This window comes from Neolamprologus brichardi, chromosome 6 (assembly GCF_056152115.1).
Source record: "Neolamprologus brichardi isolate AB-2024 chromosome 6, ASM5615211v1, whole genome shotgun sequence".
Taxonomy (NCBI): domain Eukaryota; kingdom Metazoa; phylum Chordata; class Actinopteri; order Cichliformes; family Cichlidae; genus Neolamprologus; species Neolamprologus brichardi.
The window spans coordinates 9863001-9881994 of NC_142109.1; the positions used below are offsets into that span (position 1 = coordinate 9863001).

At 43.6% G+C, this 18994-nt stretch overlaps 2 protein-coding genes across 2 annotated transcripts; one reads left to right on the plus strand and one right to left on the minus strand.

Annotated features, from left to right (window-relative positions):
* Nucleotides 1-1527: 1527 nt before the first annotated feature.
* On the plus strand, nucleotides 1528-15938 carry chtf18 (CTF18, chromosome transmission fidelity factor 18 homolog (S. cerevisiae)). Its single transcript, XM_087841643.1, has 22 exons — nucleotides 1528-1750; nucleotides 4169-4258; nucleotides 4336-4486; nucleotides 5092-5281; nucleotides 5408-5500; nucleotides 6254-6306; nucleotides 7318-7459; nucleotides 7553-7777; nucleotides 7865-7962; nucleotides 8077-8200; nucleotides 8284-8420; nucleotides 8532-8625; nucleotides 8704-8802; nucleotides 8892-9022; nucleotides 9605-9719; nucleotides 10094-10318; nucleotides 10447-10596; nucleotides 10880-11010; nucleotides 12458-12602; nucleotides 12689-12784; nucleotides 13857-13926; nucleotides 15461-15938. The coding sequence occupies exons 1-22, from the start codon at nucleotides 1663-1665 to the stop codon at nucleotides 15580-15582; spliced, it is 2769 nt and encodes a 922-aa protein (XP_087697769.1). The 5' UTR covers nucleotides 1528-1662; the 3' UTR covers nucleotides 15583-15938.
* Nucleotides 15693-18422, minus strand: gng13a (guanine nucleotide binding protein (G protein), gamma 13a). Its single transcript, XM_006796147.3, has 3 exons — nucleotides 18102-18422; nucleotides 16205-16309; nucleotides 15693-16085 (listed from the first exon to the last, which is right to left on the minus strand). The coding sequence occupies exons 2-3, from the start codon at nucleotides 16300-16302 to the stop codon at nucleotides 15980-15982; spliced, it is 204 nt and encodes a 67-aa protein (XP_006796210.1). The 5' UTR covers nucleotides 16303-16309; nucleotides 18102-18422; the 3' UTR covers nucleotides 15693-15979.
* Between the last annotated feature and the right edge of the window lie 572 nt (nucleotides 18423-18994).

The following is an 18994-nucleotide window of genomic DNA, read 5'->3' on the forward strand; positions in this document are numbered from 1 at the left end:
GCGGCTGCAGTTAAGGACTGCAGAGCATTTCAGTGAAGGAAACAGTTTATGGTGAGACTTCATCCAAGAATTAAAAACAATCAAATTATCAGTCAAATTGTGTTAGTCTGTACATCTTTGATTAACTACATAAACTCTACTGAGGTGGTTTAGAGAAAAGATGTTTAATTTTCAAAAATCATACAGACCTGACTGCAGTTTTTAAAAGCTCTATTTTTTCTCAAATACATGTATTTTTCAATTTTAGTGTTTATTTTTCTCTACCTTTGTTTCATCAGCCAGCGCTGTATGAAGAGTTCTGACCTTTACTGTTTCACACACTTGTTTGTAGCTATGCTTTCTGACATGTTTGCTTTTGCTGGCCTCACAGTGAAAAAGCCTTTTCTCTGAGCACACCTGTACATTTTTCATCGGTGACAGCATGAAAGGATGGAGAAGTCCAAGAGTGGGTGTCAGGGAGAGTTTATCGGTCTTGCTTTTGTGCTCCCTGATGTGAAATTAACTCAGTGTCACACACTGCCGGCCGGTGTTTGTCCGCTATAAGGAGCAGATGGCGATGATGGAGACGGCCTGACGTCACGCACACCATCATCATTAATCTCTCTCTCACACAGAGCCACACAAAACCCCACTCTCACACTCGCAAAACACACAGCAACAGGTAACAGAAAGCCCACCAGTCACGTTTTAAGAAAATATCACTTAATTAAGTTTCCACTTGATGTAAATTTGTTTGCAGTTTGTATCAAGCTTTTGGTGGTAAAAAAGCAGCAAACTGAGAAAACGCATAGAAAAAAATTATAAGAAGATATCAGAAGGTCTATTATTTGTAATATTCACATGTGGATGTTATAACTTGTGTTTCATGAGTTTTAACAGTACAGTGCATTGTTTACAGTGGAAGTATGACCTTATAAAATCAAAAATAACTTATTAATATACAATATTATCATGTGCAACATCATATGTGGTATTGGTAAAAGCGATAAGAATAACTGGTGTGCATAGAGGTCTGTGTCAACAACATTAATAATATAGTGATGAATAAAGAAAATCTCCTCTAGGGCTGGGAGATAGACTTTGATGACAGCACTAGTGCATTTTATTGGAATACTTGCCAGTTTGACAGCATTTTAACTAAATATGTGCAGAGTTAGTTGATGTTAATTCAAGAGAAAACTTTCCAAATTAATCCAAATTAAAATGTCAAAGAAGCAACTTCAAAGGTATATGCGCAAAAAAAATATGATTTGAATCCGGCAGGAAATGAACACAAAGTCACTAAAGAGAAGTGACAGCGCCACCCTCTGGTCAAACAAGCAGAAACAAAGTTTATCTATTTGAAATTGAAACGATTCTGCTTTAAGGGAGGCAGCTTGGCACACATTTAGTCACACTGTTACAGGGAAATGTCTGCATTTTTTTTAGTTATTCAGATCATTTAGCCAAGTAGTGCATGACGGGAAATAGGAAAGAACTGCGATAGCCAATCAGGAGTGATGGCAACGGAGTTACCCGGATGTAATACTTCACAACAAAAAATTTGCCGGGAACTTGACTGTGCCAAAGCTACTGTCGAAGCTGAGAAAGAAGTTATCGGGGGAAATATATTTTTCCTGATTATTTAGCCGCCGTGTCTCGGGTTTTATCGGACCAGGCAAAATGGACGAATACGATGAACTGTTCGAGGTACACGACGACTTCGAGGAGCAGTTTGCCGACGAGCTGGAGGTGCTGGCTGAGATGGAGGGTGAGTCCAAAACACTCAAGTTACCCAAAGGGTAGCTAGCCTGTGATTCAACTGTTAAATCGCCGAGCTGCTTCTCGGAAACCGTCGTAGAAAAGTGGAGTTTTTGTTTAGAGTAGACTTAATTTAGGGCTGCTATGCTTTTGAACAGTGCGGCTCTTGAGGTGCGTTTAAATGGCTTTCAGGATCTCTGGGAAAGCTGTGTTCGGATAGAGCAAAACGCAACACAAACAGACTCCGGGTAGAATAAAAAGAAATAGAAGTGCATACATTCAAGCTACAACATAATAGCACAAGATAAAGAAAAAATAATAAATATAATAAAGCTAGAGTTTGAGATATCTGTACAGGTGCAATAAAAAGTAGAGTTTGCAAATAAGATTTCACCCGTATATGTAGATATGTGAACGCACACATGTAGATATGTGTAGCTGTGACTTTATAAAAGTCAAAAATAGGTTATTAATATACAGTATATGTGTAGATATGTGAACACACATATCTAACCAGCTAGTAAACACGGTCATGTATTTCAGAAACGGCTGATCTACTGGGGATTTCCTGCACAGCCATATTTAGGGTTTACAGAGAATGGCCCAAAAAGAGAAAATACCCAGTGGCAGTTTTCTCTGTGCCTTTTTGATGCCAGAGGTCAGAGGAGATGGGGGACTGCTCTGAGCTGATAGGGAGATAACAATAATACAAGTAACAACTTATTACAACAAGGTATGCAGAAGAGAATCTCTGCAGATCTGCATCAAACCTTGATGCAGATGTGCTACAGCAGACTTCACTTCTGTGAACTAATAACGGGAAAATGAGGCTGCACTTCACACGGGCTCACCATAACTGGAGAGTAGAAGACTGGAAAAATGTTCTCTGCTGTGACTTCAGTTGCTGTGTTCAAATTATAGGGCCAGAATTTACTCATAAACATAGACAAACATAGATCCATCCATGATTAAGGCTGGTGAATGTGAAATGTAGTGTGGTATATTTTCTTGGCATACTTCTGAGTATAATTTAAACACCACAGCAAATCTGAGTGTTGTTGCTGACCATGTCCATCCCTTTATGACTATGGTATGCACATCATCTGATGTCTGCTCCTGGCAAGATAACACAACTTACCACAAAAGCACAGATGCTCTCAAACCGGTTTCTTGAACATGGCAGCGAGTTCTCTGCATTCGAATGGCCTCTCTGCAATCCAATAGCTTGAGGTGGAACACGAGATTCTCATCATCGATCTACAGCTGACAAATCTGCAGCAGCTGCGATGCTTTCATGTCAATATGGACCAAAATCTCTAAGGAATGTTTCCATCACCTTGTTGAAGCTATGCTATGAAAAATGAAGGAAAAAAGTGGTCTGAATGCTCTTTTTCTTATGCATTTTGGTCATTTCAACCAGACCAGTGACTCCCCAGCACAGCCTTGGCCTTCCCAGTCAACCTATTCAGTTTCTTGGTGTCACAGTTTCAGATGCTCCTACACCAGCAGATAACTGCAAAGGAAACCGGACTAGCAACACCAGATAAATCAAGTGAAGTTAACGTTATCATCATCCAGCAAAACTAATTTGGACGCCTCTGACACCTCACTGATGGTGCTGTTCTGTTCAGGACTATACATCCAAGCAAATGCTGACTTTTGTCTCTGTTTGGTTTATTATTCCCTCAAAGGGTGTGTGAACTCCATGATTATACATACTATGTGGTATTTGAATAAGACTTATAACTAAATTCTTTGTTTAGTCCTTTGTCTATTCTGATGAAACAGGCTCCACACATCAGAAATTGCATGTAATCTGCTCCATTATTATCCCTAATAATTCCCCATATTAATGAGAAGAGTTTAAAGTAATCATTTACCACACAGTGGTACAGTTGTTCATGATTCTGATATCATTCATTCATACTTATTTATAGCTATATACAATACCTAACCCTTTGTCAAACTGTATTATTTGTATGTATTGTTACATTTATAAACCAGAGTAGAATATAAAATAAATTCTGAAATGCGATAACACGAGAACTGGTTGACAAAGTCCAAAGACATGCAGTTTGGTTCATTTTAAATTGTACATGTGAGTGCTCTCTGTCTCCAACCCCCGTGACCCAATAAAGATGGACTGCTCAGCTGGCTGGTTGTGGCTATATAAACATGCTGGGAACAGGGAAGTTGCAGAGCGCCCTCTGAGTACAGATTTTGCAACTTCAACACCTATAACATGGTTGAAGGATGTTTCTCCCACTTCTTCATCCTCTTCATTTGTCAGCTGATCAGCAAACAGCCATACTGGTCAAATTGGTCAGGCTCAGGAGGATGGTGGTGATAAAGTGAAGATAGATAAAGTTAGGGTTAAGTCTCCAGGAAGTAATTAATGTATGATTTTATGTGTGCTTTAACATTGTAGAGGAAACTTGCCAGCCGGGGAAACGCCCCATTCAGGGTCCAGGAGACGACATCTCGGATATAGAGCACCTGCTGGACAATCAGCCCATCAGTGAGTTCACCCTCAGGGTGCACCTGTATTTTACACCTGTCTAATTTGCAGCTTTAATCTAAGCCTGCCTCTTTCAGCTCCAAAGGCAAAGCGACAAAAGCAGGACGTCGGCGTGGTCAAGCGATTGTTCAACGCATCACAAGTTCAAGAGAGCAAAGTCCCATCATTGAGTGATGACATCACACCGCCATCCTCTCCAGAGCACTATGAGCCCTCTCACGCCATCAGGTACGTTTTTTTAAATGATTTGTTTAGTATCATTGAATTTATTGACCTGTTTTACTCAGAGACACCTTCAATGTGTTTTATTTATTTATGTTTTATTTTTACCTTGATTTTTACTTATTGAGCTCATTTGCTTTGTTATACTGTGGCGATTTTATTGAACTATTGTATTGAGATCAATAATGAACATGTATTATATTAACATTCATCTGCATCTCTTTCAATTGATACCGGAGCAAAAAGATGTTCCTAAAAATCCCAAACATTTCTAGCGGAAATAAATTTTAATGCAGAAACTCACACACAAGTAAGATGCACTTAAAAACAATACATGACAGTCATTTGAAGCAAAGTGGCGAGTATTGCTGGGGGCACAGCGGCGCACAGGTGCCTGAGGAGCAGATGTAGCTGGTGCTGAATGCAGTCGTCTTTTTTCCATCATATTTAAGCAGTTTCTGTTTTTGTCCTTGATGCGATTGTTGTACGTGGAGATGAGCATAACAATAACCTGCACGATAAAATTGTTATTTTAAAATCATAATTGTACAAAAACGTGATTTCAGCCTTTAATATAAATCTGAGACATCTGAACATGTTTTGTGTTCCAGCTCTACCCCTGCTGTGCTGGATATCAGCGGCTTTGCTGAGATTCCACTGACTCCACAGCGACCTCCCACAGCGGCGCCGGCATCCCTGCATGTGCTGAAGCGACCTCCTTTAGAGGGAGACTACATCAGCGTGACGGACTCGTCTGGGAATCGGGTCTACCTCCGACAGAAAGAGAACGCAGAGACAAAGGTTAAACGCCCCCCGGTTATTTATCCGTGAGGCTGAATGTCGCACAGGCAGCATGTGCAGCAGCTGCAGCTTCCAGAGTTTGGTTAATATTTCTATTTCTCTCTACATTTCCATGTGTCTCTTTAGACAGCAGACTCCAGAATAGTACCAAACTCCCAGGGTGGACTGGGGCTGCTGGCAGTGCCGATAGGACTGCTGAGAGAGCAAGAAGCAGACAGGGTGAGTGACTCATTACCTTCCCTGCACCCAGTGTTAAAAAGTGCATCTACCAAGAATATTTTTTATCCACTAAAATTGTGTTAATTTAAAAAATGTGGATTTATATTGAAATCTATTAATAGAATTAATATTGACCTCAAAGATGACCTTAGATGTGCTTAAAGTATAAACTTAAAAGCAAATTAAGAAATCTCATCATCACGCTACTTGAAACCACGAAGTCCCGACCCTAACTCTGATTGGCTAGTGTTCTGTGTTAATCTAATGGCTAAATGCTAATAAGAAGATGAAGAAACCCAAGAAATAATCTTCACATATTCAGTTGTCGCAGCATCAGTTTTCCTCAAAGCTCAAAGAAGCATGAATGAAGAACACAAAGCGCAGCTTCAGTGGACAGCTTTCATGCTTTTTAACGCTCTGCTTCACTTTGTCATTGTTAACTTTTTTATTCTGCACAACAGGGGCTAAGTTGAAGGACTGGGAGATATAGAAGAGCAGCTTACTTAGCAGTTTTTCTACATGTACAGCTCTCATAGCTACAGCACGTAATAGAGGGACTTTTCATCTGCTCGTCTCATTTTGGAAGATCTAAGAATAAGAGCGTTTAGATTTCCAGTGTGACAAAAGCCTATAAATATAATTCATTTGAAAATGTGTGATATAATGTAGGCGCTGTAGCTCTTACATTAATAGCAGAACATACAATTATTGTAAAGTCACATCAATGTCTCGTGTTCCTTTGAAATCTTGCAGCGCCACCAACAGGTTGTGGAGGAATCGCAGCGTCTTACAGAGCTGTTAGCCAGGTAACTCACTTCCTGTTTCACTCACAGACATCAACACACTCATGTGGGGCTCAAAAGAAGACACAGACTGGGCTGGTTGTAAAATAACAAAAACAGAAAACCTCACAACCGCTGAGACTGATAAGATGGCGTGAGTGGTGGAGTGGTTAGCGGTGTCGCCTCACAGCAAGTTCTTGGTTTACATCCCAGCTGATGTCCCTGAGTGGGTTTCCTCAGCCTTTTTCTCACAGTCCAAACACAAGCACGTTATGTAGTTTGTGATTCTATATGGGTCGTGTGATATGAGGAAGATGGAGTGGTTGAAGTGCACAGAATAAGTGCTGTGTGATCCATCCATCCATTATCTGCCGCTTATCCGTATCAGTCTCCCCAGCCACCTCTTCCAGCTCGCCTGGGGGGAAACCAAGAGACATCATTTCTCCAGCCTGTCCTGGCTCTGGCCCGAGGTCTTCTCACAGTCTGATATACCCAAACCACATCAACAGGCTCCTTTTGATGCGGAGGAGTAACCACTCTGCTTTGACCTGTACAACTGAACTCCTCACCCCATCTCTAAGGGAGCATCAAGCCACCTGTTGGAAGAAGCTCATTTCCCCCTCTAATATCCACAATCTCATTCTTTTGGTCACTAAAGTCTGTAGGTGAGGGCAGCAACAGAGAGCGACCACTAAATCACCAGCTTTCTGACGTGAAGGTGCTGATTTTCACCCCGGCCGCTTCACACTCATTTTCAAACCACCCTAGTGCAAGCTGGAGGTCACCACCTGATGAGGCCAAGAGAACCACGCCATTTTCAGAGGGCAGGGACCATCAAAACAGAAAATTCAGAAAAGCAGGGGGAAAAGTAAAGCAGATGTTTTTTTCAGGAAACTGGAAAAAGGTACAAAACACAAACTGACACTAGGAAAAGCTCAGGACACTGGAGACTATGACACAGTGAGACACATCAAGACTGAGTTTACATACACGAGCAGGAGTTTTAACTGCGTTTTTGTGTTTGTCACATTCCAGCAGTGTAAATGACGCGTTAGTTGAGTCTGAAAACCCAGAAGATGAAGAAAACGAGGATCCAGAGGACACAGAGGGCCGAGCATCTCGGCTGTGGGTGGACAGATTTTCACCGCGTCACTACACAGAGCTGCTCAGCGACGATGTAAGTGATGTGCAGTGTTTCTGTGTGAGGAAGGCTTATTCGAAAGTCTTTGTGGAGGCGGCTTGTTGATGTGGCGCGTCTCGTGTCGTTCAGTTCACCAACCGCTGTCTGCTCAAGTGGCTGAAGCTGTGGGACACCGTAGTGTTTGGAAGAGAGAGGAAGTCCCGCCCTGCTCGATCCGACAGACAGGCTGCCAATCAGAACGCATTTAAACCCAATCAAGGAAATCAGAATCAAAATCGCTTCAAGAGCAAGATTGAGGTGACCGAGGAGCTGCTGGAGGCAGAGCTGGACCAGTACAAACGACCCAAATTTAAGGTCTAAAAGCTGCACATCTGTCACATCTGTTTGCATTTGATTACCTGGCTTTTACACACGGTGTGATTTATTTTGGCCTCTCTCCAGGTGGCGTTGCTATCCGGTCCTCCAGGTTTGGGGAAGACCACCCTGGCTCATGTCATTGCAAAGCATGCTGGGTACAACGTGGTTGAAATCAATGCCAGGTTAGGCACAATAATAATAAGTGAGCAGATAGTGGCAGTAAATCATGGAGATGGCAGGTTTACTGTCATCCTCCTTCTTCACAACCTCACTTGGCGTTGTTGACGTTTGTGCAGTGACGATCGCAGCGCCGAGGTGTTCCAGAAACGCATCGACACAGCGACACAGATGAAGTCCGTTTTGGGAGCCAATGAGAGGCCGAACTGCCTCATTATCGATGAGATTGACGGAGCACCTGCGGTACACTCCTGCTTTAAATTGGTAAAGAGCAGCTAAATGACCGCAGCCGTTCTTAATGCTTTGCCCTCTGATGTGCTCTGCAGGCCGCCATCAACATACTGCTGGCAGTTCTAAACAGGAAAGACGGACACGGGGGTGAGGCTGGCACGGAGACGGCGAAGAAGAAGAAGAAGAGGGAGTCCATCCTACTGCGACCAATCATCTGCATCTGTAACGACCTGTAAGAGAAACTGTGGCATTAACAGCAGAGTGGGAACTGTGAATACCTGTTATTTGTTTTTACTTTATTTTTACTTCTTTATCGTTTTAAAGTCATCTGTTTCTTTTTAAGTTATGTCCCAGCTCTCCGGCCTCTCAGGCAGCAGGCTTTCCTCCTGGCTTTCCCACAGACTCAGCCTTCCCGCCTGACACAGAGACTGGCAGAGGTCAGCATAGTCACAGATGCACGCACACATCTCGACACGCGCTGCTGATCCCTGTTTAAACGAAATCGCTGTTTGCAGATCTCACTCCGCCAGGGGCTGAAGGCAGACACGGGCACCCTGATGTCACTGTGCGAGAAGACCGACAACGACATCCGGTCCTGCATCAACACGCTGCAGGTGGGTGGCGCGGCTGAGAAGGAAAGCCCGGCAGATGCACAGCCAGTGTGAAGAATTCGGTGTAAACATGTGTTTGTGCTTCTGTCCAGTTCCTTCATAGTCGTGGCGTCAAGCAGCTGGACAGCAAGACGATTCAGAGCATCTCTGTGGGGCAGAAGGACCAGAACAAAGGCTTGTTCCATCTGTGGCAGGAAATCTTCCAGTTACCACGTACAAAACGGTACGGCGAGTTCCCCGAGACAGCTCAGCAGTCTGTCACAGGGCTAACACAGAGAGAGAGACGACAATTCACACCTATGGGTGTGAAAATTATGCAAATATCACTAAATAAATAGATAAACCTTGAAGATAATCATAGCGCATATGAACTGAGCTTAGTATTAAAATGTCTTTTAAAGGCTTCAGTTGAAGCAGGTGAAAGTCGTAGGAAGCCTTGAAACGAGTCACTGTGTCTTTTCTTTTCCCTCCCTGAGCCTGACTCTGCCAGAGGTTTCTTCCTGCTAAAAGGGAGTTTTTCCTTCCCACTCTTGCCAAGTGCTTACTCACAGGCGGTCATTTGATTGCAGGGTCTCTACCTTACAATATAAAGCACCTTGAGGTGGCTGGTGTTATATAAATAAAACTGAATTGCCTAAAAAACAAGTGACCGCCAGACCATCGTAAACAGCCATAAGATAATGTTAAATCTTTGGCACAAATAAAAGGTACAGCAGGTGTATGAGGTGTGTAGAGGACAATATGTTGCAAATTACTGATAAATGATCTAAAACCAGACTTCTTCCGACCTATTCATTATTTTCAGGAAACGTGTCGGTGAGGGGTTTGAGGACGGACCGGGTTCAGGAAGTGGAGCTCACAGGTTCCAGCACATCTTGCATCTGGCTTCGTCTAGTGGAGAATATGAAAAGGTTTCTCAGGTAATACAGGAAACTCTATGGGACCTGCTCTGCTCATTTCAAGTTGCTTGTTATCTTATATCGGGCCCGTACGCCGCTCCTCAGCTCATCGATTGTCTGAAACGAGCTTCTTTAATTCTTGCACCTTTAAGCCGACTCTCTTCCGATTGGTTGCTTGTCATAAACAGAAGGTTTGAAAAGCAGGTGGGTGGGGCTTCTGAGTTTTTGGCTCACAGGGATTTCTTAACTCACGCTGACCTCAATGTTTGAAACTTTAACCGTGCCTAATATGAGCAGTACAGAAAAGCTGTGGAGGAGCACTGACTCGAAGTTTCCAGAATATAAAGTAGTTCATGGTTCACTGTGTAATGTTGCGTTACACCTCTTTTCCTCAGGGTCTGTATGATAATTATCTGTCCATGCGTGTGAGGGACCCAAACCTCCAGAGCACGTGCGAGGCGCTGGATTGGCTGGCCTTCTCAGACAAGCTGAGCCACGTGATTCTGCACGGGCAGAACTTCTCTCTGATGAAATACCTGCCCTTCCTTTCCATCACATTTCACTTCCTGTTTGCCCACACGAACGTGCCCCGCATCAGCTATCCCCACAGCCAGCACGAGGTACGACTCTCCTACACACACCTGTGCAGCAGTGTGAAGAAAAAGTGATAAAAGGAGTAGAACACGTTTTTTAAAAAGAAATTTTTTAAGGCATCATTGCTGATCAGTCACTATTGTGTCCCGTCCAGGCCTCCTCCCGGCTCCTCAGCTGCAAGAACGCTCTGTCCACCATGTTGGCCGACACCCCAGCAAGCATCAGAGCGAGGATCAGTCAGCTCAGCCTGACCCTCGATATCCTCACCTTGCTTCTCGACATCATCTGTCCCAAACTACGGCCCGTATGTAAAAGCTTACATTGTAACCTTGGTACATGCCTGTATGTTCAGCCCAAACTCCAAAACTGTGCAAAATGTGCAGAATGCAATGATGATGATGCCTTTTTTTTAATAAATCTATGGTTTTATGATGCAGATCTTATAAACCTAAATTTTGCACATCAAACATTAAATTTGACAAAAAGCATCGTAAATGTAGGACCTGAAATGCCAGGTTTTAGCCTCTGTGTCTGCTTAGATAGATGTGAGTGGGTCATGATATCAAAGTTTCTTATTCTTCTTTCAGGTGAATCCACAGTTGTTCAGCAGCAGAGAGAAGGAGCAGATGCGTGAGCTGATCGACACCATGCTGGCATACAATCTCTCTTACAGGCAGGACCGCACTCCAGAGGGACAGTACACCTACGTGCTGGAGCCGTGAGTACACACACACACGTACGCACACGTACGCACACCTGGCTGGACTCCACTGTACACTGGACTCATGCAGAGCTGATGTGTGTTTGAGGGGTGTTGAAGGTCACTGCTCTTGTCCACACTGTGGTTCTCTGCATGGAGGCTTAAGAGATTAATCCCCTTAACACCTGGTGGGCGTGTGTGTGTGTGTGTGTGATGGTCGTGGTTGAAGCAGGGTAGCAAGCAGTAAATCCTCACCGTTAAATGCAGGTGAACGAAGGAGAGGATGGAAGGAGGGGCGGGTTTAAGTTAGGTTAGTAGGCAGTAAGTGACGAGGTGGCCTTTTGAAAGGTCGAGGAATGAAAGGATAAAAGAAGAAAAAGAGCATTTTTAACTTGAGAGACTTTTACTTAAAAGTCACCCTCATTTTTGTGATTCTGAGGATGCCGGCGCCTGCCGCAGTTAGAATGGGATAACCAGCTTGTTACCTCAGCCATGCCGGCCCGTGTGGAGGAGCAGCGGGACGCCCAGGACGGCTCCTTTCTACAGGCTCGCTGTGACGAAGTGCTGGTCACCAACGACTGGGGCCTGCCTCTAGTGCTGGCTCTGCTGCTGCTGCTGCTGATCTACACCTTTCTGTACCTGCCCTCTCAAGCGCACCACAACTCCACTCTCTGATATCTCACGCATAAAAGGCACAGAGTACAGCCGTGGATCTAAACATTTAACATTACAAACAGCGGATGCTCTCAGGCAGGACAAGATTATTTGATTGGACTGCTCTCTTTTTGGCCGCAGTTGGCGATTGGTCATGTCGGACGCTGTGAGCAGGAGGAGATGTGCAGGGAAGAAGAGTGGGAAAGATGAGGAGAGGTCATTTAAAATAAACCCTAGAACTGATGTCTGCTTTCACGCGGAAGACTGTGTGTCCTTATAAATCCCTAATATGTCCTAATACGGTTAAAAATGAATTTAAAAGTAACCTGCGGCTAGATTTTAGTAAATGAAGTTTAACCAGTGTTGTTCATTTTTATTGTTCGTTACAGAACTGCTGTTGAATTGTATGGATTCAGATGTTAAAGATGATATCTGCAGATGTAGATGCTAATGATAACACGGTTGACATAACGCTATTCCACAATAAATAGCCGTCTGAACCGTGTGACTGCTTTTATTGTATTTATTGGTCCACAGGGCTGTGAGTGAGAGTGTTTGTGTGTGTGTGTGGATTGAGTTAGAGATCAGCAGTAAGAGGATTAAAGTTTTAGAGAATGAGAGATTCTGGGTTTTATTCTGGGGGGGGGGGGAAACCAAAACAACAACCACGGCACCAGAAGTGGAAGCTTTTTGTTATTGTTCGTCATCTAACAGGGTTCAGCCGAGTGTCAGTTGCATCACAAGTGCATTTGTGTTTACTGCGTGTAAACAACGAGCGTCTTGTTTGTTTGTGTTTACTGCGGGTTTCCAGGCGCGTCGAAGAGGTGGTGAGGTTTCCAGGCCTGCCTCCGCGCCGCCAGCTGACGTACCAGGCCAAACAAACCATCAGCAGAGAGATGGAGCAGGAGAAGATGAGGAGGGCCGAGCAACTGATGCTGCTGCGAAACCCAGCACCGGTGAGACTCGGGCACACGTAGCACCTGGCCCCGCGCGTGCTAATTAACGTGACGTGTTTGTAATGCGCCGTGTCTGTGTGACGCAGAAAGAGGAGGACAAAAAGAGAGCCGGTCCTAAAGCAAGCAGGAACCACCAGCAGAGGCTGGAGAACATCGTCAAGCAGACCACAGTGGAGAGCAGGGTGAGGCGCACAAACACTTTGACGCGCTGTTAGCTGCTGGACCAACACTGCTTGATAATATGGTCTGATTTGTAGTTGTTATTTTTGGCCTGAAAACAGAAAAAACACTTATTTTTTATTTTATTTAAATAATTTATTTGTTATTTTTTAACTTGAAAGTGCCCCCTCTTAACCTTTGATACAGTTCATGGGGGTGGGAGTGTATACCAGCTGACACCGGGGGGGAGGAGAAGCACTACCATAGGAGAAAGCTTTATAAACCACATACAGGCTTTGTTTACTGGTTCTAAACTGATCTTAAATTTTCTCTAATTTCTGATTGCCCCACATTAGCTGCACAACATGTTTGCCTATTAAAAAAACTGAAATAATCCGCTGGGATTATTCTTTAATTCCTCAGATTATCATTTGGCACACTTTCATGGTTAAACGTTGTCTATTAAGAAGAAAGTATTAAGTATTTCTGGCTGAAACCAAACGTAATATATTGGCACAAATACCTCACACCAGCTGTTAAGGACGGTGGTGGAGGGGTGATGGTTTGGGGCGGTTTTACAACCACAGGAAATGGTCACCTTGTAGTCACTGAGTCATACACAAACTCCACTGAATGCCTTCAACCTCAATATTGCTGCTAAAGTTACTGAGTTATGAGGTGTGCTTAGTTTTTCGCAGCAATGCACAAAAGAAAAAAAACACAAAGCTCAAGTTTCCACTGACGGTAACATGTTTACTGTTATAGACTCTACTGTGTGTTCAGGGTGTGGTCACTGTGCTCCTCACACATGTGGGTGTTAGTTGGTGCCTGCTGGTGGAGCCAGAGTGGAGCAGCCTGTCTGCACTGAGCCTAGATGAGTTATAATAGTTCCCTCTAGAGGGCAGGAATGAGGCTAATAAGAAGCCACTGGGTCACAGTCCCTGATGGAGACAACTGGGAAATTAGGCTAATGAGAGAGAGAGTGTGTGTGTGATTGTTCACTGATATTGACCTCGTTATTGAGGACAAAGCGTTTGAAACTTCCTGTTTAACTGCATCCTTCTCATCACTTGTTGTTGTGTTTGCGTCCTGCAGCCTGAGGTGGATTTCTTTGGTCGAGCTGTTGCCCCTAAACCCCAGAGACCACAGCAGTCCTCAGACACAGGTACCTGACTTCATTTATCTCAAATGTGGAAAACACAGGCTGCTTTGATTTTTTTAATACTTAATGCCTCGAAGCACATCAGGTCCACACGCACCAGAGGTAACAACTAATGTGTGTTACGTAACTTTGGTAATTAAGCGTTTTGGTTGCAGCCTGCAGGCAGAGCTGCTGGACTGCCAGCACTGTTACCACTGCATTTATTATCAGATCTCTGTTAGCCAAATAAACTACTTTGCACAGCGCGATCCTTATATTTATGCATCAGCCAATAGAACAAACATACTTAATATTTATTTCCTAAAATGTACATTAATAATAATGTCCAGTATTCCTTAAAATCAGTTTACTACATTTTCCTGAGACGTAGCAGTTGTAGTCCTTGGATGCTAATAAAACTCTTCAGGGTAATTTCTGAGCCTGCTGGTGCTTTTGAGTCAGTGGAGGCAACTGTGACTGCTGTTTGAATATATTAAATCTCCACCCCTCCTGCAGTTCTGGAAAAGTGCATCATCGTTAGCTCAGGACCCGTAACATGTCTCTGTGCATGTCTTATTTACCGTATGACCAAAAAGTCCCATTAAAAGCACTAACCCTCCTCAAACCACACCATCAGGGGCATTGATGAGCAGTGTAATCAGGGTGGAAACGCAGACCTGTGGTCATTTGTAGGTCAAAGCAGGATTTATTTACTAAAACAGGCACAGCTCCACATCCTCTGTTATGCTTCCCAGACTTTTATTTTGATTAGATCGGTTTGTGGAGAGGACTGAGAAGCACTAATTTGGATCTGGTTGCGTCAACGGTATGCATCAGTACTTTAGATGGGTGCATAGTTGAATTATGCAATAATGTGACAACAGGGTGAGACTGAAAGGATGGCATGGATTAAATGATTATCAGCCTGCAGCTTTCATCGTCTTTACAGAGCTTTATGTTGAGCCACAGAAACACAGATATTCACGCCAATGGATCAGATTTTTATTGTACTTGCGGCTTCAGTCTCACTGCTCTCATCGTGTCGTTTTTACACTGCAGCAGGCGGCTGTTTTCACTGGAAGACACCACTGTTAGCAAGTAGTTAGCATTTAGCTCCTCGGGAGAAGGAGGAGACCAAAAGTAGAGCTAATAGAACAAGTTAAAAATAAACTGTAAATGAACAGTGTCGCAGTGTTGCTGCCTAACTGCAAATTTTCCACTGGAAGTTGAAGGCTGATGATGTTCATAACTTATTTTCACCTCCTCAAGTCCTCTATCCAAAAAAATAATAATAATAATTCACCCTTAGTGTGAAACTGGAGCTAAACTAGTTAAACAGATCAGCACCAGCTCTGTTGTGGGATTGATTGATGTAAAAGTCATTGGTTTGAGCTGAAATGACAGAAAACTCTTTGGTTTTAGAAATTTGGACTGGAAAACTTATATTAATTGAAGTATGAACTTTTTAATTTATTGTGAAAAAAGCCACCAGCTTAATCAAATCTGAAAATACTTGGACCCGAATGAGTGCATTCAAAGCCTGTTTGTGTCTCCGCAGGTGAGAAGAGAGCAGATCTATCTATGGGGACAGCAGTGGGCAACAGTGACGTGTGGTTCCGGTTTAATGAGGGCATGTCCAACGCTGTCAGACGAAATGTTTACATCAGAGATCTGCTGTAGCACACGCACACACACACACACACACACACACACACACACACTACTGTCTCATTCTCAGCTGTACTTGTTGTTGTTGTTGTATCATATGAAAGAATCTTAATCGATGCGTGTTAAATTCAAAACAGTCTTTATTTGGATTGACAGTGTAAAGAGCCAATAAAAAGGTGCTGTTCATCAAAACAAACCTCTAGAAAGCTACTCGGTGCTGCACACTCACACATACGCTCGTCTCCACAGAAAGCATTCAGAGAAAAGCGGTGATAGCACTGATCGTGTGTGTGAGCGACCATGTGAGTTAGTGCAGTGCGTCATCCTTCAGTTTGTATGCATCTGTGATTGTGTGTGTGTGTGCGTGTGCGTATATATTTATATATATATGTGTGTGTGTGTGTGACCGCTAGAGGATCACACACTTGCCCTTCTCCACCCAGGGATTGGCTCTCATGAGCTCCGGGTTCAAAAATGGATCTTCACAAACACATCCCTCGATCCATTTCACCAGCCTACAAAAAAGATAAAAGAAAGAGAGAGTCGTACGGTCAGCAACGGGTCGCGCGCTGTACTGAACAGAGAGGGAACGAGTGTGTATGTGTGTGTGTGTGTATGCAGCAGGTGGACTCACTCAGTGACAGTGATGGAAGATTTCTCTCTGTTGATTGCCAGCTGATACTGAAGGCTTTCCACTTCGCGCTTCATCTGTGGGATGTCCCACTCCTCCATGATGCTACTGTTGTGTATACACACAAACACACACACAGATCAGAGACTGAAAAAAAACACAGCTCTACTACACAGATGATTAAAGCTCGTTTTTGTTTTGCAACTGCGCCAATTTTAGAGTGCTAAAAGAAGTAAAAGCAGCCGACTGATCCTGCTCCAGCTCCTTTTTGAAGCGGGAGTATTTTTTGTTGTCGCTTCACCACACCTCACGTAACTTCTGCTCTGAGTCATAATTCACTGCGTGGATAAGCTCTGCACAGAGAGAACCAGTGTTGTGTTATTTTCTAATTTTTCAAAATAAAACTCACGTTTAAAAAAAACAACCAAATAAACAACTTTTTGCAAACATTACTCTAACAGGTGTAAATTGTGCTGGGGTTGAGGACTATTTTCAGCTGTGGATGAATACGATTTTACTGGCTGTTGACCTCTGACTCCAGAAGGATGGTTTGTGTGGGATTAGGCATACTGCAGTGTCCATGTACATAATGGAGAAGCAGGTTTCAGAGAGACTGCGCAGTAAAATGATCAGAAGTAAAATAAGTAAAAGGGCTTGATTTAATGAGGTGGGAGGATTGATCCAAATATTGATAGTATCGATACAAACACTGATACTGGTATCAGATTGATACTGGCGCAACAGGATTTGATATTTTGTTTCTATTCTCTTTTTTTAAAGAAAATATATGCTTCAAACATGCGCTATGAAAAATGTCTCAACCTTTGTGTTGACTGTCGCATCTATTTTATTTATAGCCTAGAGCAAATTTCAGCAACAGTGACTGCTTTAGAGACAGCACGTTTACATTCCAGGTCTTCAAAATACATAAAAAGCTTAAAGTTGTGTTATTGTTGTGTTAACGCATTATTGTGGAAAGTTTAAAATCAGTGATTTGGGGATCATTAAAACGTGTCGAGCATTTGGCAAATCTATGATTCAACTCTTACATTATGCCACACTGCTCTCCCCTACATGAGCTGCCTTTATTGGTTAAAGTATCGGTAATGGTATCGGCAATTCTGGCCCTGTATTTACTTGGTATTGGATCATACCAAAATTTGCAGTATGGGACAGCGCTAGTGGGAAAATATGAGGCCACATTAAAATTGTGCTTTCCTCATTTTGTTAGGTTTATCCATTGTATTTGAATCCTATTGACATGTAAAATGTTTATACTAGAGCAAGAATAAACTGATTCGTTTAGTGGAGATGGAAAACTCAAAGTTACAGAGCGAATTTCTTAAAAGAAGAGCAGGTTTTCCATTTTTCTGTCTCTTGTTCCCAGAAAAAGGATCGAGTTACACCATTTAAATGTAAATAATCAGGGTAAAACGCGTTTTGTCTCTTTCTTAAGACACCTCGGGATATTTTAATATATTTAATGTTAGAAAACAGGTCTCGTGTTCTTATCTTATTTGTATTACTTGTGCCCTGCCCCACCCTGCCCCAGGCCACATTACAGCAGCAAGACACAGCCAGAGTTCAATCATGGATCGGTTAAGCCCTCTCTACTGGAAGCTGTCTCCCTCCTCCTGCTCTTCATCTTTTTAATGGATCTAAGTAGGTCGGCTGCCGGTGCCAGTTTCCTCCACCAGCATCCATCCTGCTGCGCTTCTCCACCAGCCAACTGGTGCATGAAAAGGCCTTCATCATTTAATTACAGGCAATGCTACAGCCCCATCACCGTCTTCCTCCCATTTTACAGCAGCTTCTGTCCTCCCTCTCATAAAGGAAGGACATAAATTTACCTCGTCGTGAACGTGTGGTGACAGCGAGTGAATGACAAAGCCGCTCTTACCGTCAGGCCTACCGGGGAGAGGACCGCTGTTCGAGTGCGTGCGCTGCCGGGTGCAGACCGGGCTTCAGCGGCGGCGAGGACCGTTCAGGGCCGGGAGTCGGTGGCGTTTCACCGGTAGATGAGTACGGAGTTGGTGGGGGGAGGAGGCTGTGTGAGTATATGCGTGTGTGTGTGTCGGCTCTCCGCGGCGTAAAGGCACTCCTCTGCGCTCCTCCCCGGTAAAGCTGGATGCTTGCGGGGGCGGAGAGAAAAAAAAAAACAAAAACCGGCGCCTGCTTTGACAGTCAAACGAGAGCCGGAGCCGACGCACCTGTATGGAAATCCGAGCACGCAATGAGCCTCGGCACAGGCAGGGAAAACGCAAATGAGTCGCTCCGAAAGGAAAACACGCAGGGAGGTCATTTTCTATTCATGTGACCGGAGGCTGTGTCTGTTTCTCCTCCGAGGCCCCCACAGAAAGTACCAGAACAGTACTTTGATTTTTTTCTTTACTCAGCTCTGGTACAGACCATCAAAAAACACCTGACCTCTAAACACGTTCTCCTTCTCTCTATGCTTCCATCGTTTTGACCACTAAACTTATTTTAACCTTCATCATGCGGATGGATGCTTCATCTTTTCCCAGGACACTGACATCTGCATGGACTGAAAAGCAGATTCTTAATTAGTCACCCTGCTGTACCTCCCAGTGCACAGCTGTGATTTTAAATATCCAAAGACTGTCTAGTTAGTATGACTAAACTGCAGCTGTACCCACTTTGTTCTTTACTCTTAGGGTGGTGCACCTGTGTTATCAATTTCTAAATCCTGCGTCACCTCATTCTTTAATTCACAAACTCCACCCATGGTGGATGAATTTGGCATAAATCTTCATTTTTGGCTTTAATCAGGCA